Genomic DNA, 26,209 nt, shown 5'->3' with positions numbered 1-26,209 from the left:
AACAAGCCTTCCTGAACATTTTGTGACTCTTTATCTGTGATGATTGTGGACTCCAAGGTTCACTCACTCCTGATCCACCTCCGATAGCCATTCATACGGAGAGGAGGCAATTCCTGGAGGCAAAGGCTATCCATGGCTATTAGCCCTGATGGTTGTGTGCCATCTCCAGTATTCGAGGCAATAAGCCTGTGTGCACCAGTTGCTGGGGAACATGGGCGAGAGGGTGCTGTTATTATTATTATTATTATTATTATTATTTATTTTTATAGCACCATCAATGTACATGGTGCTGTACAGAGTAAAACAGTAAATAGCGAGACCCTGCCGCATAGGCTTCCATTCTAATAAAACCATGATAAAACAATAAGGAGGGGAAGAGAAAGCTAACAGGCACAGGGTAGGGTAAACAGGCACTGGGTAGGGTAAAACTAACAGTATAAAGTCAGAACAAAATCAAGTTTTAAAAGCTTTAGGAAAAAGAAACGTTTTTAGCTGAGCTTTAAAAGCTGCGGTTGAACTTGTAGTTCTCAAATGTTCTGGAAGAGCGTTCCAGGCATAAGGGGCAGCAGAAGAAAATGGACGAAGCCGAGCAAGGGAAGGAGAGGCCCTTGGGCAGGCGAGAAACATGGCATCAGAGGAGCGAAGAGCACGAGCGGGGCAAGAGTGTGAGATGAGAGAGGAGAGATAGGAAGGAGCTAGACCGTGAAAAGCTTTGTAGGTCAACAGGAGAAGTTTATATTGGATTCTGAAGTGAATTACGCCATGTCCTGCTTGTTCATCCCTGGCCGATGGCTGGTTGGCCACTGTGTGAACAGAGTGCTGCACTAGATGGACCCTTGGTCTGATCCAGCATCAGGGCTCTTCTTATGAGTCAGGACAGCATTCAGCTAACGTGAGTTTCGTCTCTTCCTTACTCCTCCTTGAGGTATAGCCAACGCCTGTTACTGTAATTCAAAATGGCGCAGGCCGAGGTTGCTGCCGCTACTGAGCCATAATCTTCAGGGCTTGTTGACATGTTCTTTGTGTTGTGGGTAGACGTCTCTCCTAGAAGGATGAGGGATCTGAATGTGCTAGCAGGGGTGGGGTGGGCGGTCTTGAATTGTGGTGTCTCAGCATTCAGACTTCAGAGCATTGCTGCTCTTCCAACAGTGCTGTTTCCACAACTGAATGAACTCTGTACTTTTGAGAGTGCCATCTAGATTGCAGGACCAGCCTGCCTGAACAGTGTTCTTGGCTTACGATCCTGGCCCATTAGGAAGAGGGCCTTCTTGGTGCTGGCCCCCATTATGGAATGCTCTCTCTAGTGAGGCCCGCCAGGGGCCTTCAGCGGCAGGTTAAGACTTTCCTCTACTCCCAGGCATTTGACAGCTTTCAATAAGGTTCTTAATGGGTCCTGGGATTTACTATCCATTGTTTTAAAATTGTCCTTTTTCTCTACGTTGGTTTTATATTGCGTGATTTTTTGGGGGGGTTAATCTTTGTAAACCTTCCAGAGAGCTTTGTTTATTGAGTGGTAAAGGAAAGGATTAAATGGAATTAATGCAATGAAATGTTAGGAGAGCAGCAAGCCAGTGATTCTGGTTCGGATGTAACGCTAAACAAACTATGGGTGGAGGTTGCCCAGTTTGTATAACCTCTTCTGCTGGCAGGAGGGAGCCATAACAGGAGCAAACATGCAGTGTCCAGCCAGAATTCTCAGCCATTCTGGCTTGCTGTGATGTGGGAACTGGCACATGGTCTCAATATTTCTAGGGAGATAATAATAGGTCCTTATAATAGCTTCTTATTGTACTCTTTTGCAGAGGGGAGTCATCTGTCTTTGTAGGCATCCTTTATTTGATGGCATGTTCCTGTCCAATTCCACCCTAACCCTCGTGGTCCATTCCCTGTCGGGGCAAAGGGGTTCACAGTTTTTAAATTAATGTATTTACCTTATTTATCAGACGACCAATAACTGTCATTCGCTGGGCAACCTGCAAAATATATCCAGCCCATTTAAAAGCTCTCAGTTAACACAAACACAGTTTTATAAAACAGCATTGACACAATTGTAAATTAAAGAAAAGCTTTTTTTTAAAAAAAAAAATCATAGCAAGCAGCGGATAATACAGGCTTAAATAAATGTTCCTCCAGAGAGTTAAACAGCTACCTTAAAAACACGGCATAATAGTTCTTGACCTTCTATTTCTCTTATAAAGAAATGGCCCTTTGAGATTCAAAGAGTCCCTTTAGTAGCAGAAGAAGCTCTTGGCAAAACAGATATGACTAAAATAGCAAGCGTAAGAAAACACAAGCATTGCGTGTCTGTTTTCTGCCAGGGTTACACTTTCATTTATTTATTTTAAATAAAGGGGTTTTTTAAAGTAAAGGAAATTGGTATGACAACCACATCCTCCAGCTTTCTTGTCACCTTCCAGTGATTCACTCCCAGCTGCTCTTCCTACACATGTCTCATTGAACTCTCGTGTTTCTTCTTCTTCTTCTCTCTTCCTACAACTTTAAAAGCAGGGAGAGGCAGACTTCTGGCTGGCAGGTTCCACTCTTTTTTATTGTATTTTTTTATTAGAATCCCAGAATCTACCAACCAGAGCCTGTTGCAAAAGATGTACACTTAGAATTGAAGAATTCTGAGCCCCAAATGGTTTTGAAATCATTATTATTATTATTATTATTATTATTATTATTATTATTATCTACAGAAAAAGATGAAACAAACCTTCACAAAGTTAACAAACAATACAATACAAACAATACAATACCATACAATACAACTTATAAAAGCAAACGTATAAGGCCATATTCTGTTTAAGTCATTCTTCATGGCAGACAAAAGGGCTATCTGTTACTTCACTTTAGCCAGCACAGTGTTGTGCATTAAGACCACAGATTATATGTAAAATCAACAAACATATAGATCATTTTTTCCCAACTCTTGCAAATATTCTGTCTGTGGTTTCCAGTCCAATACAAATGAGGTTTGTTAGGGTGGATTCCTGCACTGAGCAGGGGGTTGGACTCGATGGCCTTGTAGGCCCCTTCCAACTCTGCTATTCTATGATTCTATGATTCTAGGTTATTGGTTTTTCTCTTACTAGCACCGTAAGTTTAGCTCCAAAACCTTCATCAGCCATTCCTCTGTTGATGGTATTTGTGTGTTTTTCCAGTACTGCGCATAGAGGAGTCTAGCATCTGTTGTCATGTACAAGAGCCCCAAATGGTTTTGAGAACCACACACAAAAATCCATTCCTGGTTACCCCAAGCTTTCTTCATTTCAGCAGTGTAATTTAGAGTGAGGGATACGGCAAGTCATTTTATTGCTACTATTTTAAAACAACAACAGAGAATCAGAAATCACCCAAAGATCTATAAGGAGATCCAGATCAATTCTTTTGCCCACCCCTGCTCTAAAGGTAAAGGAGTTGCAAAAGTCCCTTCTTGCAGTTGGATCCAGAAGCGTTGTTTCCCCGTAGAAGGATATCACTAGCAGAGCAGAGCTTCTGCATTGTCCCCTCCCATCTATAGCCCCCTGTGCCCTTCCAGATCTCCTCCAGAGGGTCCCTCAACCCTCCTGAGAAGATTTGGAGGGTGCGCAGAAGCTGCAGTGGGCGAGGAGTGGATGTGGAAGTCCTATCCCAACAGTGGTACCTTCCTGCTGAAAGAACAAAGATTCTGGATTCATCCATTGATTCATTAACATTATTAGACACCTTCCTCTAAAAGAGACGCAATGGCCTGGTTTGCATTTAGCACGAATGCATGGTTTATTTAAAACATAGTTTGTTGCTGTACCCAGACAATCAAACAAACCATAGTTTGTTTTCTCAATCCCTGGGCTGTTCGTTTCCTTCTTCCTTCGCTCCTTCTCTCCCTGTATTCCAACTTCCTTTGCCCCCTCTCTCCTCTGGGTTGGCCACTCCCAACAAATCCACCAACACCTAGAAAACGTACATAGGATGAAAAGGCTGGACGCATGTTCCTTTTTGGTCACAGGAGAGGTCTCCTCCTCCCTCTCTCAGCAGCTTGCGCATTGTATTCCTTCTAGTTCATGCCACCTGTCTTCCCCTTATGACTACCTTCTTCACCATCGCTCACCCACTTCTTTGTTCATCTGTTTCTTAAAAGCAAGCTTCCATCCCTTGCGGATGTCAAACAAAAGCTTGGGTAAATCTCCATTGCCCTCGTTTTAGCCCTCCTGCTTGTCATAGCACTCCCAAACTGGTAAATGCTACCCTTGAAAGAACATGCAAAACTTGACCAAACACTTACGTGGGTAACTTGAAATTTGCTTACGCTGTTACTGGAGAGCGTTGCCTGGCGTGGTGTTCATTGCAGAATGCCATATCGCCTTGGCCCTTTGCTGCGTGGTGAATGAGTGAGCCCGTCTTCTAGAAAAAAACATGGCAGAGCCAAAATGTCCTAGATATTTTCCCGCCTCCTGACATTAAAACACTTTCCACTGTTGCTTCCTGGCCATGCAGAGGGTTTGGCCGTAATGCTGTGTTTGGGATGCATTACTATGTTGGTGAACATCCTAAAGCAAAAGATGTTAAACCTTGATTTCTACCTTGTTCAGGTTTTGTTTTATGGGACCACTGCCAACCACGCATGTCAACCGAAGCCCCATACGACTGTCGAACCTCTGCAGCCCACGTCAGGGCACCAAAGAGCAAAGACAGTACTAGGCTGACATGCAGCCCTTACTTCTGGTTCCAATTTGAAGGCTGTCATTTGGGGTCCGGGGGCATGAGATGCAGGTGTTGGTACCTGCCCAACCACGGTGCTGTGAGGCAAGCCCTCTTTGCCTGCCATTGAGACTGCCACCCTGCAGGAAATGCCAACCGAACAAAAATGCTTCGGGATAAGAATCCCTCAGTGGGGAGACTTCAGTCTTTTAAAACGCAAAATGTTTAGGGTGCAATCCGATGCGTGTTTAGAGAGAGAGAAAATCCCCACAATTCCCAACGTTCCCCAGCTAACATGGGGAATGGTTAGGATTCTGCAACAAAGAAAACGTTTGTTTGACCTCTCCTGCTTTGTTCATTTGTTTCTTTGTTTATGATACTTTTATACTGCTTAATATATTAAAATGTCTTGGGTTCAGACAACACGCTAACCCACGGCTCGACAAACAATGCGCAGTTCAACAACAACCCACACTGAGCCTCTGAGTGTGGGTTAGCATGTTGTGAGGACCCCGTCAATGTCAGTAATATTATGAGTTCAGGCTGCATGTGTGATTTTTTTTTCTTTTTCTTTTGAAAAGTCTCCCTGACTTCATCTGTCTGGCATTGTCCAGCTGCTTTCATTTCACCCAGGTGCTCCAGTTCATTGGTTTTGTATTTTCCACCAACAGCAGCAGCAGCAGCAACAGCAGCAGCAGCAGCAACAGCAGCAGCAACAGATGCCCCGTAGCAGCCAAGACGAGAAAGATGAAAAAGAAAAGGAGAAAGACATGGAGAAGGAAGAAGAAAAGCCAGAAGCTGAAAATGACAAAGAGGAACTGACAAAGTACGTCTCACCCGCTTCTCCTCCCTTCCAGGAACCAAATAGCTACCAGCTCCGCACCTGCTTATCGGCTTCCTTTTCAGAGCCTCTGAGGTGCAACGCAGACGCATTCTGCTCTCCAAAGGATCACTGGCGGAATTCAGGCTGAAATCCCAGTCCCAGGTGGCTCTTGCAACACAATGCAGCCTTCCCCAACCTAATACCCACCAGTTGATGTGGACTACCATTCCCATCAGCCCCAGCCAGCCTGAACCATGGTCGGAGATGATAGGAGTTGTACTCCAAAACATTTGGAGCGCACCAGGTTGGAGAAGGCTGCAGTGAAAATATAATAGCCGCTTTGGGTGCTTAGGAGAAAGGCAGAGTAGACACGTCCTAAATAAAACAATCCAGATCTGAAGCTTGTTGCATGCATTTCTGATCCTGCCTTCACATACGAAGCTGCCTTATACTGGTTCGACTATTCGCTTATCTAGCCCAGTGTTGTGTACTTCGATTGGCAGCAGTTCTCCAGGTCCTGGCCTTGCTACTTTTTAACTGGAGGTGCCAAGGATGGAAACTGGGTCCCATTGCATGTAGAGCATGTGCTTTACTACAGCATTGTGCTGCAACATTCTCTTTAAAAACTCTGCCGTTCAGGTTCATCCAGTGAAACTGAGCGGTAGTAGCTTTAGGACTGACGACAGAAAGCATTTGTTCACGCAGTGCATGATTAACCTAACAGAATTCGCTGCCATGAGATGCAGCAATGTCCACTGCCTTAGACAGCTTGGCAAGGAGATTGGACAGGATCATAGAGGACAGATCTACCAATGGCTACTGGCCATATTCGCTAAAGGGAACGTCCATCTTTAAAATCACTCCACTGGCTGCCAATTAGTTTCCGGGCGAAGTAGACGGACCTTTGGTGTGATCCTGCAGGTCTGCTCCTGCATCTGCCCGTACGTTGCTTGTGCAAAGCCTCACGCGGCGCAGCTACACGGTTACGTTCTGCGCTGCCGTACCTTTGCGCTGTTCTGAGCTGGGTGCGGCCGTGGTAGACGTCGGGGTCCTTGGCTGGAGTGCAAACAACGCGGAGGGTGCGAGGACCCTAAAGCTCGATCCTTCCTACTTATGCACCAGAGTATTGCAATAGCGACTGGGAGCATGCTGTGCCCTCCCAATTAACAGGGAAGTCAAATAAGCACCACTTGACTTCTGCCGGAGATTTGGCAGTCTGCTCGCTTTTCTCTAATGGGGCTTAATCCTCGGTTTAGAGGAGCATCTGGCTTTGTTGCATTAGGGCTCTGCGAAGTGTTTCTCAGCAGGCCCCTTTTGGGAAGATAAATGAGGAGAAGCCAAGCTGATTTGGCTGCCCCGGTGTTCAACCTGTCTCTGCCTGGTCCCTCAACAGCTGCAGCAGAGAAACTGCAGCCCTCTGCAGGAAAGAGAGAATAAAGTGGGGGGGGGGGGAAGTGCCTCCTCAGCAAGAACCGGAGGCCGGGATGAGAGGCATCAATTGAAGGTTGATAGCTAACTTCTATTCCTCCCACTCTGACACCTGCAGGGAGAAGAGCGAGGATACATCCGGCGAGGACAACGATGAGAAAGAAGCTGTGGCGTCCAAAGGGCGCAAAACTGCCAACAGCCAGGGCCGGCGTAAAGGGCGCATCACCCGCTCGATGGCCAGCGAAGCCAACAACGAAGAGGTGGCTGCTCCCCAGCAGAACTCGGAGCTAGGTACGTACCGGCTATCCCTGTGGAGCGGGTGAGCAAGAGGTGGGGTTTGCCTGTGTGATGCAGCGCCCATGCAGGCGGCAGGAGCCCATGGGGAAGAGAGCAAGTGGTGAAAGAAAGAGAGATCTATGTCTTTCTCCTAATGATTACAATGTCTGAAGCATTGAATGCATAGATCTATATCTATTAGGGCTGTGCACGGACCCCCCGGAACCGCTTCGTGGCCCGATCCGGAACTTTTGGATCGGCCCGAACCACTTCCGTTTGATCCAGCCCTCCCCCAATCTGCTCCGCGGAGCGAGTTCCGGAGGGGTGGATCAAGATTTTAACCCCCTTCCCTACTTACTTGCCTCTGCGGTGGGCGGCAGAGGCAGGTAAGTGGGGAAGGGGGTACAAAATGGGGGCCGAATAAGCCCCCCTGCCCCCTTACCTGGTTTCGCCACCATCACTGCATAGACTGTGGTGGTGCCGGAACCAGGTGAGACCCCTCCCCACCCCACTTACCTGTGTTCGGAGCTCTGGATGGAGGCGAACCGCTTCACCTCAATCCGCAGCTCCCCCGACCTGATTCGGATCCGCCTTTGGCGGAGGCGAATCGGGCCGCTCTGCTCCCGCTTCTACGACCCAAAACGGAGCTGAGCACAGCCCTAATATCTATATAGAAACATCGGTGTCACATTCGTGATTCTAATACCTTCATTACAAATAATGTGTTGAGATTCTAAATAGAGATATGGCTAGCTTACAGAAAGATTGATCCAAAGTCCAGTTTAGCATATTAGTCCCTTCCTTAAATAGAATAAAAGGTACTGCACATATCAGTCACTCTTCTTTCCCATTAAAAACAGAACAGTGTGCGTGTGTGTGTGTGTGTGTGTGTGTGTGTGTGTGTGTGTGTGTGTGTTTAAACCACCACCCATAGGTTTGGAAGTTCTTAAATTCAATCCATCAGAAAAACTTAAGGAACTAAGTTCCAACAAGTAAGAAAATTCTTAAAAATGTGCACATGTTCATGCTGTACCCTTGGCCGATCAAGTGGGTTACTTTTCATGGAATCATAGAATAGTAGTGTTGAAAGGGGCCATTAAGGTCATCGAGTCCAACCCCCTGCTCAGTGCAGGAATCCACCCTAAAGCATCCCTGACAGATGGCTGTCCAGCTGCCTCTTGAAGGCCTCTAGTGTGGGAGAGCCCACCACCTCCATAGGTAACTGGCTCCATTGTCATACTGCTCTAACGGTCAGGAAGTTTTTCCTGAAGTCCAGCCGAAATCTGGCTTCCTGTAACTTCAGCCCGTTATTCCGTGTCCTGCACTCTGGGATGATCGAGAAGAGATCCTGGCCTTCCTCTGTGTAAAATCCTAGCACAGCTGGTAGTGAAGGATAGTGAAAGATGCAATCCGAAAAGATCAGGAGGGCCACAAGTTGGCCTCTCCTGTTGTAAAGGGTGAACCAGTTTCTTCTCCACCAGTCTAGAACATGAGGACCTTCAGCTGTTCCCATTAATGAACAATCTCAAATCTTGCTGCTTTAATGAAATTGAATAAGAGTCCCTTCTTATCTTTCAGTACTACCCAAAATGCCTATCTCGTTTTTCTGCTCAGGCACATTCAAAGCAGCTAATGAGAGCGCAAATATTAAAACATCTGACAGAAGTTTGGCTATTGCACCATATAGATGATGATGATGATGATAATAATAATAATAATATAATCAGAAAACCTTCAGAAACTGGGCCTACCAAAATACAGCCACACCAACATCCAGAAAGCAGTCATACTTAACATCATACACATGTTTAATAGTCAGGAAAATTCTGAATCAGTAAATGACAGCATGACTTAGTAAAGACTGTCATGTCCACCACGAGCGATAAAAGAGAGATGGTGATGATGATGAATATGATAAAATCAAATGAAAATGCAAGCATGGAAACAACTACTAAAATATATATTTTTTAAAATCAGTGAAAGCTGATTAAAACCACTCAGAAACGGTGTCAGAATAAGCCGTATTAAAAATGCAGTTAAGAGTTCAAAGCCTGTATTAACAGGTGAGTTCTGTGCCTTCCTGACAGTCTCCCTACAGAGGGTTTCCCACAGGCATTGCAAACACAACCAAAATTATCTCATCTCTCCTGTCTACCATTTGTACCTCTAACAGCAATGGGACACATACCAGAGACTTCAAAGTTTATATGAGAATAGACGGTAATTTGGCGGGCAGGTGGGTGTGAACATTTCTTCTCTCAACTTAGGGACGCTCCCTGGGAAAATGGGTGAGTGGTTTTGGGGCTAGAATAGTCTTGAGAAGTAATTTTCCCCTTCTGCACCATTGCGTCTCGCTCTGTAAACCTTGGAAGAGTTTACTCTTCTCAACCACTTGGGGGCCTTGGAGTCCTAAGAAATGTCGTCCAGGGAAGTGGCTTTGCGTGTCTATTCCTAGACTATATACAAAACAAGACTGCAGCTTTAATCTGTTTAGTGGGTAGATTAATCAACCAGAGCTTTAGTTGATTAACTGATGGGGAGCAGTGTTAATCATTGAGGGAGAATTTTAATTCGTAGTTGTGCAAGTTCAAAGATGGCCTTTTCTAACAATGAATGATATAATTGCTACTTCGTCAAGGCGGGGGCGTGTCATGGTGTTGAACTGCATAGCATCTTAGCATTTCTGTTGATGCCTTATGTGGACACCCGTGTTGAGGTTTAATCATGTCGATTAGTTTAAATTGAATTGTCTACTTGCTTTGGATCAAAGGTAGTCAGTTAGTTGACTTAAAGTATTTTCATTAGTTTTCAGCCTGAATGCTTATGCTCAATGTCTCCATTCTACATCGCGCATGAGATACATTTCATGCTAGCTTCTGTTACACAATGTACCCACTGCCACAAAAAACAATAGAATGTTTGTCTTTGTGAATGCTTTGCTACAACCCCCCCCCCTTTTTATGTTTAAAAAATCTGTTTTGGTCGCAAAGTTTATGTAATACAAAAATATGCAATCAATTCATTATAAACATACAGCAACAATCAACTTATGGGTTCACGGTGCATACGAATTATATCATTCCAAACCAGTTAGGGGCTTACATGTATCTAATGCAGTTAAATACATAGAATTCAACTATACTGATCTAAATTACAGTGTTTCCAGCTTCATCCAACCTCCCTCCGCTTTAAAATAAAACTTGTCACCCGCCTCACTGCCTGATTATGTCCTCAGCAGTCACCAGTGGCTGCCAGTTTGTCACGGCCGGCTTTATTTTCAAACGGCCACATTGCCACCTGATGATGCCCTTAGTCTGCTACTGCCGGCTGGCTAAGAGCCAGTGAAAAGCCCAGCTGCTGCCCAGTGAGCCCTTGCAGGTTTCTTGATCTGCCTTTAACGTTTTAAAACAGCCCTATGAACAACCCCACAAAAGTTATTAGCCTTGGGGGGAAAAAATTGTTAGTAGCCTGCTAAAAGATAAGTAGCCATTTCCATGCTGGCAGTGGAAGAGGGAAAGACCTTGCTCCACAGCCAATATGGGGAAATGTAGCCTCTGACGTTGATACACAAACACACACACACACACACACACAAACACACGTTAGCAGCCAGTCATGAAAGGTGTTACGTTTTACCTGGGGGGAACATGCAGGTGTGAGCAGCCCTTGGCAAGGCTCTCCTGCTGCACCTGCATCAAGGGTGCCAGCGGAAAATACAGCTGAAAGAGACTTTATCCATGTTGCTCCCACTCTGGCTTCTTAGCAACGTCAGTCTTCCTGCCGTTCTGCAAGACCTTGTTACACTGTCCAGCACAATGAGGCGCTTGAGCGCTGAGGTGGTAGAGCGAATCGCGGCATCGCTTCAGATTGCCTGACTGGGGATGCCGTGTTTAAGTGCACCTCCACGCGAGAAGCCAACCAACCAAAGAGCGTAGCAGGGAAGAAGTCTGGAGAGCCAGCACCAAGAGTAGGCATGGCCAGGCACCTCCCAAGGGCCCACACCCCAGCAGGGGCCCACTGACGCAGAAAACGGTGGTGATGAGAAGGAGGGGCACTAGATGCCACAGTAGGCAAATGGTAGCCGTAATGAGGAGGAGGAGGAGCAGCTGGGGGCAATGGGGGTGAGAAGGCTGACTCACTGAGAAAGGGGAGCCATAGAGGGTGCCTTGCCCAAGGGACCTCCGAAACCTGAAGACATTCCTGTGGCACACACTGGCTTAATCTCCAGGCTTAACTACTGTAATGCACTCTGTGTGGGGCTGCCCTTGAAGACAATGTGGTAGCTTCCCCTAGTTAAAAATGCTGTTGTGTGCCTCCTTTTCGAAAAAATATTTCCCCAGCTGCTAGGGCTTGGCAAAGGAAGGACGAAGAGGTGCATTTCTGTGTTAGGTATGGAAGGAGAAGCCTTCCCTTTGTCAGCAGCCCTCTTGGTTTCTATACCTGGTGGGACAGAGTGCTCCATTCCTCCTTAGCCAGACCTCTCACTCGCCGGCCTGGAATTCCATGCACTCGCCTGCATGCATCTCCTGGTCACCTGTAGCAACCAGGCTAGTGCTTAATTACAAGGCTGCCCTCTCTATTGTCCTTTCAGAGGGAGTGACAAAACCTGTCTCTTCTGTGGCCTTTAGCTCAGCTAGTTAGTTTGTTTGCACAGTGCTGCCTGTTTCGTTTTTCTTTGTAGTTTTGAGGGGAGGTAATGGTTGGTTTTGTTCTACTTCTTTATATACCCACCTATGTTGGCATATAGAAAGGCGGCTAACAGATTATGATGATCATAGAATCATAGAATAGTAGAGTTGGAAGGGGCCTATAAGGCCATTGAGCAAACCCCCTGCTCAGTGCAGGAATCCACCCTAAAGCATCCCTGACAGATGGTTGTCCAGCTGCCTCTTGAAGGCCTCTAGTGTGGGATAGCCCACCACCTCCCTAGGTCACTGGTTCCACTGTCGTACTGCTCTAACAGGAAGTTTTTCCTGATGTCCAGCCGGAATCTGGCTTCCTGTAACTTGAACCTGTTATTCCATGTCCTGCACTCTGGGATGACCGAGAAGAGATCCTGGCCCTCCTATGATGATGATGATGATGATGATGATGATGATGATGATGATGATAATGATAGTAAGTCTGGGAGCATTCAGAAGAACTCCCTCTCTCCCCCATCTGCAGCCTGAAGATTTTCAGTCTGCTTCAGGGTTCGGTCTCCTCTGTTTCCGTCTATACAGGCAGCAGAGTGAGGTGGGGATGAGTTAGAAGAATGCAGCCGGATGCATTCCACTGGGCTGGAATGTAATCCAGCACCAAGGGAACAAAGTAGAATTCACAGATTGTGCCAAGTGTGAGGTTGATTCTTTGGGATCATTCCAACCAAGCCCCCTCTACACACACACACACACAAATTCACCCTTACAGCTTCCATTTATGTGTGTAAGAGTAACTTCTAACTCTCCACATCTCCAGCAAACTAAGGTGTCAACCTAGGTTAGCTTTGACCAGCACAGAAAGGATCCGATAAATTTGCAGTGCAACACCTTTTACAGCACGACTCCAAGATCAAGTGTGTGGAAGAAACCTCAGCTGAGACCCAGTTTTCCACTGCAGTGGAAGTACATGTAATATTTTGTGTCACGGAGAACAGCACTTAGGGATGGTGGCTGTTCGGTCATTCCTAAGGACAAATGTGATGCTTTCGAGGGCAATGCGAGGAAGTGTGTCCAGAACTGAACAAATAAATCTACTGGGATCAGAATAAAAAAGGCTGAGTTGAGAGAATATTCATGGGTGAAGTGAGATTTGGACCAGGAAACACACCTGCCGCCATCTCACCCCAGGCTCATAGTTCAATCTTTTAGTCACAGATGCATCGGAGCTGATCTCTGGGGATTTTCTTCAACCTGCCTTCCATAAAGTTTGATTTCATTGTCTGGCAGCGCAGGGCGGTGAATGCCCTGTGAACAGGTGGATTTAGATCAGACAAGTATTTTTCTATCCTGTGGTGCCATTTAAGAAAATGGTAGGCATTAGAAAATCTAGATAGACTGATAGCCTCCTTCCATATCCTTTTTTGCAAATAGCTCTTGGAAATGCACTTCGATTTTGTGTCTGCTAGAATGAGTTCCAGCAACAAGAAAGGCATCTGGATCAAGCCCATATTTCTGTAGTAAAAATTTACTTTTAGCTATCCAGGTGTTTTGAGATGGTGAATGTGCCTGCTCAATCTTTTAGTCAGTGCAGTACTGCTGTAAAGCATTTTGCAAATGAAGGCAGGAGTGTCCATTTTCAGGTTGCTTGCTGTGTTCTTCTCTCGCACAATACCATCATGTTGTGAAGGGAGGTGGAGCATCTTTAGTGGTAGAACTTCCGTTTCCCATGCAGAAAGCCCCAGGTTCCACGTCCAGGTAGGGCTGTGAAAGACTCCTCTCTGATACCCTGGGGAGCAGCTGCCACTCCGTGTAGACAGTACTAAGCATTGGGATGACCTGCTGGCATAGGATTTGAGGGCTAGGGTTTGATACCACACGTGGTAGAACCTTGGAGCTGAAAATCTTACCAGCCAATTATTTTGGGCTAGTTGCCCTGTTGTAAGTGGAACTGCACCGATCATTGGTGCTGGCTGTTTCAGGCTGTGGGATTAGAAGCCAGCAAAGGGGTCAGTTGAGTGATTGCCCCTCCGTCAGGGAGGAGGCCCACCCATTGACCACATATAAGTTTCTTTAAAATCTGTTATTAAGAGGATGAGCTGTGAGCCTGAAAGAACCTAGGCCAAATCTCATCTCAACCATGGATGGCTATAGGCACGCTATTAACTCTCAAGCTCATCTGTAATATGGAAGTGATAATGAACACTGTGGAAGAGCATCCAGTGTTGAAAATGAGGATGACTCTTTTGAATTGTCCTCAGCCTCTATGGTTAGCAGATTTGGGTGGAAGTATCCATTGACTTGTGTGACCTTCATCATTTCGTCTTCTCCCCAGTGCATATATTAGCTTGTCTCGCTACAGGGAATAGATTGTGGAGGGGGAGAAATGCCCTCTAATGAATTGCAAGGGGAGCCAGCTGCAACCTCATCTAGTCAGCTGTGAAGGCAAGTCCTTCTTTTTCCTCCTAAGCCCTTGACACTGTACAGGTTGTAGGCCTTGGGAATTGCATCTTGCATCTTACACGACCCCCCTGTTACCTTTCTGGTTTTGTTTTGGGGTGTGTGTTTTTTTATCTCTCCAGAACAGTTGCAACTTTCCCCTCTCCTTTTCAACAAGCCTCGGTGGCTGTTTTCTATCTCCGTAAAGGAGGCCGGCCAAACTTCTTTCATTGTGATCAAAATAACATTTGTATTCTCTGTTTAGAGAGTAACAGCCTTGAAACGGAAACCTGTTTCCTTTGCCAGAGTGTGAGTGCATGTGTGTTTCAGAGTGACTCACGTTGGTTTGCTGTTGAAGGCCTTTTCCTCCTCCTAGGTTTCAGATTGCCCCAAAATTGACGTGTTCTACGAGTAGAAGGTGGAAGACTTGGAAACAAATAAGAGTGCAAATGGCTCTAACACACATGCATTGAGCAGGGGGTTGGACTTGATGGCCTTTTAGGCCCCTTTCAACTCTACTATTCTATGATTCTATGATTCTATTTCACTCTCTCTCTCTCTCACACACACACACACGCAATCTCAAGCTGCCTTGTGTGCTACCTTTTTCAGTGAACAAAAGTGGCATAGAAAATAGCACCGTGCTTCCTACTCTGCCCGGCAGCAACAACAACAAAAATAAATTTATTTCTTACCCGCCTCTCCATTCAGAGAGGCAGGGAACAACAGTAAATATAAAATACATAAAACTGAATTAAGAACATAATATACATTGTTAAAAACATCCTAAAAACATTTTAAAACATCTTAGGGTCTCAAATAGGTGTATTTTATATCATTCATTCACTGTTATTTATTACGGTCACAGACCAGCAAAATCAACACCAAAACGTACAAGGGATAGATAAAAAGTGACATTAAAAAAATGCAGCTTGGTGAGTTGCTTCTCTCAGAAGTTTTGCAAGGTTATTTTTCTAATTTGCATTGAGCTCATGAGAAACTTAGAGACCCTTTCAGTAATATGGGAGGACACATCCTTTAAACAGATTAATACCAACGTTGTGGGGCTACATCCAGAAAAGGCTGTTAATAAAGGAAAGATTAACTTTTTTCTGCATTCCTCATACATGTTACAATGCAAAATGGCATGTTCGACAGATTCTATTGCTCCAGAACCACAGGGACATATCTGTTCATTAACCGGGATCTTACTAAATCGTCCTTCTAGTAATGCTGATGGCAACCCATTAAAGCGAGCAAGGGTAAATGCTCTCCTCTACTTGGGAATGGTTAAAGCATACAGATATGAAGCTGCAGTGAGCCCATAGTTATTAAAATTATTGTAGAGCAGTGGAGAGCAAGATTTGTTAGCAGCAGTTCTTAAATGCTGTGGATCTAGATCTGTTAGTCTTTGAACAACAAGAGATTGGGCCTTCCGGAGCCCATAGTTGCCCATGACTTCCACAGAGAAGCCCAGCCTAAGTAGCTTCTTCTCCATCTCTCTCATCCAGCGAGTGACGTAGGAACCTGAGAGCATGTTTTTATACTGTTTGTTTTATACTTTGAATGGTTTTAGTTTTTGTGAACCACCCAGGGAGCTTTGGCTGTTGGGCGGTATAAAAATGCAATAAATAATAATAATAATAATAATAATAATAATAATAATAATAATAGCTAGAAATGCCCGTGATTGAACCTGTGATTTTCTGCAAACGATGCACTCTTCCCATCACTCAGCTACAGTCCCCTACTTGAGGGATCAGGAAGCTTGTTGCTGTTGTACTTTTGTTGTTGAAAGCAAAGCTGCTTACAAAAGATTTAAAAAAAAAAAACGGTAGAAAGATAACAACTGAAAATTAATCGGTATACAGAATAATACCACAATAGCACTAAAATCACACATGCATCAAACTCAAAGCAGCAACCCATAAAGACAGCAGAATGTTAAACGCTTAAAGCTCACCCTTCGTTGCATACACCGAAAGAGAAAGAGGGCCTGGCGGATCTCCGCGGGTGAAAAAGTTGGGACATTGGCTAGTGAGCTACCTGAGATTGTGTGTGCAGGCGGCTCGTTTTGTCCTTCCCTGCTAGAACGAACATCTGTAAGTGCTTAGAAATGAACTCACGGCCAAGTTTTGCTCTTTTTTCCTCCCCTCCTCCCAATGCCCATTCTTTTTGTTTTGTATCTTTTAGATTAATAATAATAATAATAATAATAATAATAATAATAATAATAATTCTTTGTGAGCTGCTCTGGGAACCGTATTTGGCTGAAGAGCGAGGTAAAATGCAGGAAATAAATATGTCTCAGAGCCCTCTTTGGACGCAGGAATGGTGTGCAAATGCCAAGGTCTTAGCCTTCTCCAGGTCAACAGGGCTTAGCCTTCTTTCTTCTTCAATCCAAGCTTCACTTTGTACAGTTTCAGCAACAGATGCCTGAAATTCTGGGCTGGAATCGGCTCCCTCCCGGTCTAGATTCTCTCACTGGCTGTGGCTTCAGCTTATTCTTATCCGTTTCACTTTAGCCACCAAATAGACTCCAGCAGCACTCTAGGGGGCAAGTCCATTCGTTTATTGGTTTCAAGAGGTGCATAAATACCTGTTCTTCCAATGTAAATGCTTAGGGCGGCTTACAAGTTAAAAACAGTGACAGAAACATTCATAAAATTTAGAACCACACAATAAGAACATAAGAAGAGCCCTGATGCTGGATCAGACCAAGGGTCCATCTAGTCCAGCACTCTGTTCACACAGTGGCCAGCCAGCCATCGGCCAGGGACCAACAAGGCAGGACATGGTGCCACAGGCTGACTGCCTCGAATACTGGAGATAGCACACAACCCTCAGGGCTAGTAGCCATTGATAGCCCTTGCCTCCAGGAATTTATCCAGCCCCCTTTTAAAGCCATCCAAATTGGTGGCTGTCATTGGTAGTGAGTTCCATAATTTAACTATCCGCTGTGTGAAGAAGTACTTCCTCTTATTTGTCCTGGATCGCCCACCAGTCAGCTTCACGGGATGACCTCCGGTTCTAGTATTTTGAGAGATGGAGAAAAATGTCTCCTGATCCACATTCTCCACACCAGGCATCAATTTGTACACCTCCATCATGTCTCCCCTGAGCCTCCTTTTTTCCAAGCTAAACAATCCCAGCTGATGTAACCTTCCCTCATCGGGGAGATGCTCCAGCCCCTTAATCATTTTAGTTGCCCATTTCTGCGCTTTTTCCAGTTCTATAATACCCTTTTTTAGGTGTGCTGACCAGAACTGTACACAATAAAGCCAAAGGTGTGCAAAGTAGGTAGACAACGGTCACTAAAACTCATTACCAGACAGGTCAAATGCCTGCTAGAACAAAAACAACTAGGCATCAGAAAGCTAGGGGAGGGTGTGTGTGAAAAAGACCTCCCAAGATGGGGAGCTTCATCATCTAGGTGCAGCTGTAGAGAAGACCCTCTTCCACATCCAAACCAGTCACTTTTCTGCCGCTGTTGGGATGTGGCGAAGCCAAATGGAAAAGCTGTATCTTGACCACTTCCGTGAATGCAAAGGGAGTTGTAACTCCAGAGAGAGTGAGGATGCCATCGAAAAGGTGTCTCCTGTCCTGAGCAGGTTCACACTGAAATAGGCAGACCATCAGGATATATAAAGAAATGATGCTGAGTATAACTGGTACCCTTCTGTCTTGCCTCCTCCTCTTCCTTCTCAAGTTTGGCTCCAGGCTGCATTTCTCATCCGAACATCCTGAATTTCATTGTTTTGCTTCTGGTTTTGAGGAACTAAGTTTGGGTGGGAAGTGTGATTTGTCACACTTTCATGTTCCTTTCTCATACTGTGTCTGTAAACCCCTTTGGAGGATATAGGCTGTTGCTTTTTCGCGTCATTTTAGTGGCTTATATTCTCCTGGCGTTACTCCAATTTAGGATGGAAGTACGCATTCAGCAGTAGATCCAGGGCAAGCAGAGCCTCATTTCTCGCACCAGCCCCTGCGTTTCCCCGCAATGCGGAAAGCATGCGCCTGGAACCCAGCTGGGAAAGCTGTGCGTGCAAGAGGCACAGAATCAGAAGTGAGGAACCTAGCATGAACATGGGCTGAGTCAGGCTACTGGAATTGTTGTAGATCACAAGCTGAATAGGAGCCAACAGTGCTATATGGTTGCAAGAAAGGCAAATGCTAATTTGGCCTGCATTAATAGAAGTATAGCTTCCAAATCACATGAGGTATTGGTTCCTCTGGTTAGGCCTCATCTAGAGTATTGCGTCCAGTTCTGGGCTCCACAATTCAAGAAGGACGCAGACAAGCCGGAGCATGTTTAGAGGAGGGCAACCAGGATGATCAGGGGTCTGGAAACAAAGCCCTATGAGGAGAGACTGAAACAACTGGGCAAGTTTAGCCTGGAGAAGAGAAGACTGAGGGGAGACATGATAGCACTCTTCAAATACTTAAAAGGTTGTCACACAGAGGAGGGCCAGGATCTCTTCTCGATCCTCCCAGAGTGCAGGACACGGAATAAGTGGCTCAAGTTACAGGAAGCCAGATTACGGCTGGACATCAGGAAAAACTTCCTGACTGTTAGAGCAGTACGACAGTGGAACCAGTTACCACAGAGGTTATGGTCTCTCCCACATTAGAGGCATTCAAGAGGCAGCTGGACAACCATCTGCCAGGGATGCTTTAGGGTGGATTCCTGCCTTGAGCTCCAACATGGGGAGCAGGGGATTGGACTCGATGGCCTTGTAGGCCCCTTCCAACTCTGCTATTCTATGATTCTATGCTCCATATTGTCCACTCTCATGGGTAGAAGTGCCTGATGTTCCCTAGTCTTGAAAGCCTCTAACTGGAGATGGTGGAGGATGGAGCTGGGACCTCCAGCATGCAAAGCAGGTACTCTCTCACTGAATGGGGCTCCCTGACAGAAAAGGGTGGGTTTGAGCAGATATGAATGAATGAATGAATGAATGAATGAATGAATGAATAAGGAAGATATTTTGCTGCGTTCAGCTCCACTTACCCCTGTAACCCCGTTGCTCTTGTTTGTTTTACAGCCTCTTTGGAGATGAATGAAAGTTCTCGCTGGACGGAGGAGGAAATGGAAACTGCTAAAAAAGGTGACGTCGTTGTTTTCTTTTCTTTTTTCAAATGTCCCTTCTGTCTGGAGTATTAGACAGACTCAGCGCTTGCCCTAGGAGATGCGGTCTGTCGCGCGACGCGAGTTTTTTCCCCCCCACGCGCCAGTTCTGCGCATGAGCGGTCGACCGCAATGGCAAGAGTTGGGCTTGCGAGTCGTTACGACGTGGGTCGGACCGGATCAAGTGGGATTGATTAAAAAGAGGCGGGGGCTGATAACTTGAGATTGGTTGTGGATTTGATAGCTTTAGAGAAAGAACAGACCAGGTGGCCATTTTCTCTTTGGGTGCTGAGAAGGCCTCCGACAAAATTCGCTGGCAGTTTATGCTTGTTACGTTGAGTAATTTTGGTTTTCCAATGGAATTTTTGAAGTCACTTGAGTAAGGTCTCAGTCCCACTCAAGGATATTATAGGATAGCTTTCTTCCTCTTCCCCTACTCTTCATCCTCCGACTTCTTTTTCTTCTTTCTCAAGGTCTCCAGATAGACTCTTTTTCTTTTTGGAGAGTTAAGGAATACTGTGGAGGCAGTAGTCTACTGAATTTCTCAGTTTAGAGAAAATAGTTCTCACCTTCCACCGGTCTGGCCAATATTTGCGAAGACGTTGAAAATGATAACAGGGAAATAAATGTTCATTGTACGACTTTTTTTTAGAAAATAACTTAAAAAATATTCTATCTAGTACCTACTCTTTCAGACTGACCTGCTATGCCCCCACCACTATAGGTTTTCTGGCTATGGGTCTTCTATGCCACAGATGTATAGAAAAGCCACCAGATGTGGCATTGGCGTCAGAGTTTCGCTCCGTACAAATCCTTGCTTTCCGCTTTAAAAGGAAGTTTCTAGCCCTTAAGGTCGTGGCAGCGTGACGGAAAGGCTGTCAGCAATGTCTGGTGAAATCGCAGAAGCTGGAGAATGGGCAGAATGAGATACAGTGGCCAGGAGAGAATATAGAATAAATAATTCAAATAGTAAAAAAATAATAATAATATGCAGATTAAATAGTGCAAAATGGGTCAGTCAGAATCTGAATTCGGCACGGAATTTTGCTTCCAGTCGTATTGCGTGGATGCAAGTTGGGCTGATCCAGGGCGTGCTTCCGTTTGGGGTAGCGATCCTCTGCGAGAGGGAGGCTTAAGCGAAGAAGGAAGGAGGGATTATATATCGCTAGGGAAGACAAAAGAAAGAAGCACCCTGTAATTAACATTAAGCAAGGAAATGCAAGTCTGGCAAGAGGAAAGTTCTTGCTTAATGGCACTTTTATCGGGGAATAAACCGTTGATTCAACAGGCTGTCAAAACATACAGCAGCGACTATAATTATGGGGTATGGTACTGTTGTTGGAGAGCTTGTACCCCTCCTTTTCTTTTAGCCTCCTGATCCCAGCTTGTTTAACTAGGCGCTGAGTAAATAATTGGAGCAGAAGGAGGTTTTGATTCATTAGACAGTTAGGATTCCCTTTTCCCTGGCAATGGTTACGGAGTGCCTTCTCCCACGTGATTTCTCCCGTCTCCTCCACCCTCCTCCTCCATTGCCCTTAAGATCAGCAGGGGAGAAATTGCCCCTTGAGGCTGCATCAGTTTAAAATAAGGGCTACACAAAGCAGGGCATTTTCTGTTGTAGTGTAAAGCCTCCGGGGGACCTTTTCAGGCTTCATTCAAGTTCTGAGCAGGCTGCAGATGGGGCAGCAGGTTGGGCAGGTTCAGTTCTGGTACAGGTGCCCTTCAGCGCCACCTTGTAGGGTGCAGCTGCTGCCAGGCCGCTACCAGCTGACCCATGTGGTGGAACCCGAAACCCGAAACCACGGGTCCCTGTGGTTCGCTGAGTGGTGATCACAGACTGTCAAGAAACAATTTCTCTCTCTTTAGAAGGTTTATTACAAGCAGTGCTGCAGGGTGACAGTCTCAGAAAACACGTGGGTTCGAATCCCATCCTCGTCGCCAAATTGTGGTGGAACCCGAAACCACAGAGACCCGTGGTTTCGGGTTCCACCACGCCCACCAGCCATTGCAGCCGCCAGGTCAGCAGAAGCCAGGTAGCACAGAGCCAACAGAATATCCACCCGTGCCCAAGTCCTGGTTTGAGTCGCTCTTAGAGAACCTGGCTCTGGACTCTCTGAGAACATCATCGCTTGCCAGAAAAAGAAGCTCTTGGCCTGCTTTATGGTGCTCGTCATCGCCACCATGGTTGGGTGGCCAAAGAGTGATATTGCAGCCACCAGCTCAGAAGGGGGGTCAGGTGACACAGGGCCAACCGAATTCCATTCGGTCCTATTTATTTATATTTATTTATTTATTGCTTTTATATACCGCCCCATAGCCGAAGCTCTCTGGGCGGTTTACAAAAGTTATAGCTCAGGCATGGTGTCTTAGGCACAAATTATGCTTAGGAACTGCGCCAGGCTCGTGGGGGTCCTCAGCACAGTGCTACTGCTAGGCCACCTCACTGACAGCCCTGCCAGGCACTGTAAGTCCACCACTCCTGGACTTACTCAGAGCGCTGCCCTGCTTATTTCAAATGGAGGAGTGTCCTCTGTAAAAGAGGACACATGGCTACCCCAGCACAGTACTAACTTAGGACCTTGTGCCTAAAGGGCGTCAATGTCAGCTGTGTGCAAGCCACTTCCAGTTCCTGTCAATAAACTCCGATCAGCTCTAATCGGAGGTTGTGAACGTGATGTGTGAACCCAGACCCCCCTGGGTTGTTTAGAGATAAATAACCCAGTGGTTAACATACCAACAAAGCACGGTCCAGGTTTGCATGTCACGCTCACGACTTCTGATTGGGTCCATCAGAGGTCGTTTACAGAAACTGGAAGCAGATCACATGTAGCGTGTTTCCCAACCAATCCTGGGTTAAATAACCCATGTTTTGCCGCTGCAACGTACGATCTGGGTCTTGGTGGCACTCTTGCCTGAATGATTGGAGGCTGCACCGGCTGGCTGATCCCCATGTTGGAGCACATAGAAGTAATTTGGCTTTCTGCTTGCAGCTCTCGCAGGTTGGCATTTCACCCTCCCTCCTGGCGTTTTTCAACACACGTTCGGTCGGAAGGCATTTCTACAGCATCCTGAGTAATGCGTTGGATGTGTGGGGGCAGGCGCCGAGCGTCGCTCTTAGCACCTCTCCTGCCGTGTTGCTTTTCCTCCTGCACACTTGGCTGTCTGTCATGACAAGCTTTGTAGAGCGGAGTTGTCTCTTGTCGCTGTTGCTGTTGTTTAAAATACCGTAGGAGAGAAGCGCAAGGCTTGTGTTTAGCAAGTGTCGTAACGTGGAACGAGAAGACCCGGCACGGAGAAGTACTTAGCAATTACTGTGATTTTATTCTTCCCAGCCTACGTTTGTTTGGTTTTTCATTTTGTCGCGTTGTCATTATTGTTGCGGGTCGTGCAAAGAATTGGGAGCCGGGCTATATCGTAATAGCTCCTCTTCATCCTCGCCTTGGTTCTCACCGAGTGAAGTGGTAAATCTATGTGGGAAAATCAGACTTGGAGGCTTACGTGATTGAATACTCCTCTGTAACTTCTCCCACAAATAAAAATCTGTCGACATAGAAGGCTCAACAGATGTGTGTTTGCTGGTCCTCGCTTAGGTCATCCATCCATCTACAATTCCCCCTCGACGGCTTTAACCCTGGGTTGGGCCGTTTGCTTTGGGGCTACCGCACACACACACACACCCAGTATTGACACCTCCTCATTACTTCCTTCGTTTGGGGACCAAGCATCCCATAACGCCACATTGATGCTGAACTTCCCAATCAAGGAACATGGGATTGGACCAAACATCTGTGGAGTCCTGCTAGCAAGCACCGGCGAGATACTCCCAGGAAAGTATCGTAAAGGTCACATTCTGCTGTTTGGCTCCAGTAACTGGCCCTTGGGTGCTGAATTGCCTCTTGGCATTCCATTCCACTTCCCTTGCTAATTGCAGCTGATTGACCTGTCCTCCGTGGAATTGATCAAGCAAACTCACAAGACCAGGGAGGGAAAAGAGAGTTAATGTTGGAATGCCCCTCCTCCGTGGAGGGGGAGACTCCCTGCCTATAGGAAAATACCATGCATTGGGGGAGACTAGGCTTGACCCTGACATGCTGGTTTTCTACATGCAGGGAATTTGTGTAGCAGAGTGGGGAGGAGCTTCTGAACATGCCAACCTTCCCTTGCATTCTAAAGTGGCACAGTCCAGGGAAGAGGGGAACACCCTGAACAGACCAGTATCAGAAGCACTATTCTCCCTATGGACACACCGTGTCATTCCCTTAGGCAGATGTTAGGAATAGCGATGCCAACTCAGGTCAGAGCAACATTGCAGGAGGTCCGGTGCTATGAGGTTCAGTATTTGTCTCCAGCTGTCATGGGAGGTAGGCTGCATAGCACTCCTTGCTGTTTTGACTATTTTGGGCTGCATTAATAGAAGTATAACTTCCAAATTGCATGAGATACTGGTTCCTCTCTATTCGGCCCTGGTTAGGCCTCATCTAGAGTATTGTGTCCAGTTCTGGGCATCACACTTCAAGAAGGATGCAGACAAGCTGGAGCGTGTTCAGAGGAGGGCAACCAGGATGATCAGGGGTCTGGAAACAAAGCCCTATGAGGAGAGACTGAAAGAACTCGGCAGGTTTAGCCTGGAGAAGAGAAGACTGTGGGGAGACATGATAGCACTCTTCAAATACTTGAAATGTTGTCACACCGCGGAGGGCTAAGATCTCTTTTTGATCATCCCAGAGTGCAGGACACGGAATAACAGGCTCAAGTTACAGGAAGCCAGATTCTGACAGGACATCAGGAAAAACTTCCTGACTGTTAGAGCAGTACAACAATGGAACCAGTTACCTAGGGAGGTTGTGGCCTCTCCCACACTAGAGCCCTTCAAGAGGCAGCTGGACAACCATCTGTCAGGTATGCTTTAAGGTGGATTCCTGCACTGAGCTGGGGGTTGGACTTGATGGCTTTAGAGGCCCTTTCCAACTCTACTATTCTATAATTCTATGATTTATTCAAAGTATTTTATCCCAGCCCAGAAGGCCTCCGGAGGGGCTTACAATAGAATCAGTGAAACAAGACAGTCTCTGAGGTTTACAGTCCAAGGAGACACGACACACAAGGAAAAAGGAATGAGGAGGGAAGAGGGGGAAAAGTGGAGTCTTTCTACAGGGCTGGTGAACAGAACCTGCTTCCCCCTTCTTATCTCCCTCAGTGCAGTCTGCCTGAATGTCTGCTGGTGGTGACAGTTGAGGGTGGAAGAGTTCTCATGGGAGCGCCTTTCAGCAGGACAGCTCCCAACAGGAGCTCTGGACCGGGTGCCAGGGTATGGGACCTAGAGGTGCCAGGGAGGGAAAGGGGGCGCCCTCCTTAAGCACTGCCATTTCCCCCTTTTCAAATTCAGATCTTTCCCAAAATTGCTCTGCAAAACCCACATTGACTTGAATCAATGGGCACAGGATGTCCGTGTCAACAAGGCTTTGTTCTCTGCATGCCATTGGAAGGAACCGGATCCCGCTTCCTTGGAACAAGCTGCTGTTTTTGTTGAGTGCTCTCAAGGAGCTTGAACTTTGCACCACTGCCCTGGTCGGGGCACCTGTGGTGGCGTGTCTCCCTGGGATTCTATTCCCCAAGGGACCCCATCCTTGCTTCTGTAGTCTGCAAAACTTCAATTAATGTGGTGCAAATTCCCCCCTCCTTTGTTATTTAATTTTTATTTATTAGTTTGTTACTGCAAAGTATTCATAGCTCTGGGTGATGTTTCACCCCTCTGGTCTGGCCTTCAGGCAGTCTGTTAAGATACAATTGAAGAGTCTCCCCGGGTTGTTCATTGAATTGTTGATGCTTTGTTGTTTCTGTTTTCTGTTTTATTGCTTTAATAGTTGGTGTTGTGTTTTTTTAAATCGGTTTTTATTGTTTGCCATGGTGGTTGGCTGTCTTTGGGGACCTTTGGAGGTACAAATATTTTAAACGAAATCAATTACGTGGCCCTTTTCTTTGGGTGCTTTTATTTTTAATAAAAGAAGTTCATTTTTCCCCCTTGCAATTCACGTTGCAATCCTATAACGTCTACTCAGAAGTAAGTCTCGTTGGGTTCAGTGGGGCTTACTGCTAAGTAGGTGGATAAAGGATTGCAGCCTAAGTTAATGGCAATTAAGCCCATCAATGTGAAAAGTTAGTTTTTAGTTAACTCCCATTGATTTCAATCAGAACTGTGCAACTAACTTACAGTGAAATCCCTATGCATGCCTACAGCGGGCTTTACTCCCAGGTAAAAGTATTCAGAAGTGTAGCCGTAGCTCGGCTCTGACCCATGGCATTTCTTTCCGAACAAATATAAATATCACATGGAAATTGCAAAACTATATAATATAGTCTTGAATGGAACTTGAAATTGAAAAGCATTTTCATAATGTAAACAGGTCACTGGTCTCCAGGATTGGATTTACATCCTGTTGTTTATTTCTATTTATTTCTTACATTTCTGTATCGCCCAGTAGCTCTTTGGGTAGTCCACAGAAAAGTTGCTGAAACTGTTCCCAAGCATGATTAAACCACCCTGTTTTTCTTGGTAACAAAACAAATCCAGGTTTCTAGTCCTTATTGTCTCTTGGAGAGTCAGACTAAAAACTCTCAAGAACAGTGTCTGTCTGTGTATTTGGACAGTGAAATCTCCGAAGCTGGGGGTGGGCGAAAAAACGGAGGGCTTCAACAAGCAAGCCTAATGCTCAAAGAGCATGGCTTTATATCCCTCCGTGACTTTATATCCCTCCCTAGCTCTTTGCCACTCCTCTTGCTCCAGTAGCGGAATAA

At 46.0% G+C, this 26,209-nt stretch overlaps 1 protein-coding gene across 7 annotated transcripts in view; it reads left to right on the top strand.

Moving 5' to 3' along the window:
• Positions 1 to 26,209, top strand: part of NCOR2 (nuclear receptor corepressor 2) — a 298,769-nt gene that overhangs the window by 182,740 nt on the left and 89,820 nt on the right. For 6 of the 7 annotated variants that reach the window (XM_063143816.1, XM_063143815.1, XM_063143819.1 and 3 more), the window contains exons 15-17: positions 5,355 to 5,509; positions 7,053 to 7,225; positions 19,332 to 19,394. In XM_063143816.1, the coding sequence (XP_062999886.1) occupies positions 5,355 to 5,509; positions 7,053 to 7,225; positions 19,332 to 19,394 (391 nt within the window). The remainder of the gene's footprint in view (positions 1 to 5,354; positions 5,510 to 7,052; positions 7,226 to 19,331; positions 19,395 to 26,209) is intronic. The other variant, XM_063143821.1, reaches the window with a different exon arrangement.

This window comes from Elgaria multicarinata, chromosome 18 (genome assembly GCF_023053635.1).
Source record: "Elgaria multicarinata webbii isolate HBS135686 ecotype San Diego chromosome 18, rElgMul1.1.pri, whole genome shotgun sequence".
NCBI classification, from domain to species: Eukaryota; Metazoa; Chordata; class Lepidosauria; order Squamata; family Anguidae; genus Elgaria; species Elgaria multicarinata.
Note: the sequence above shows the minus strand (reverse complement) of the source record. Positions and strands in the feature narration are given on the sequence as shown.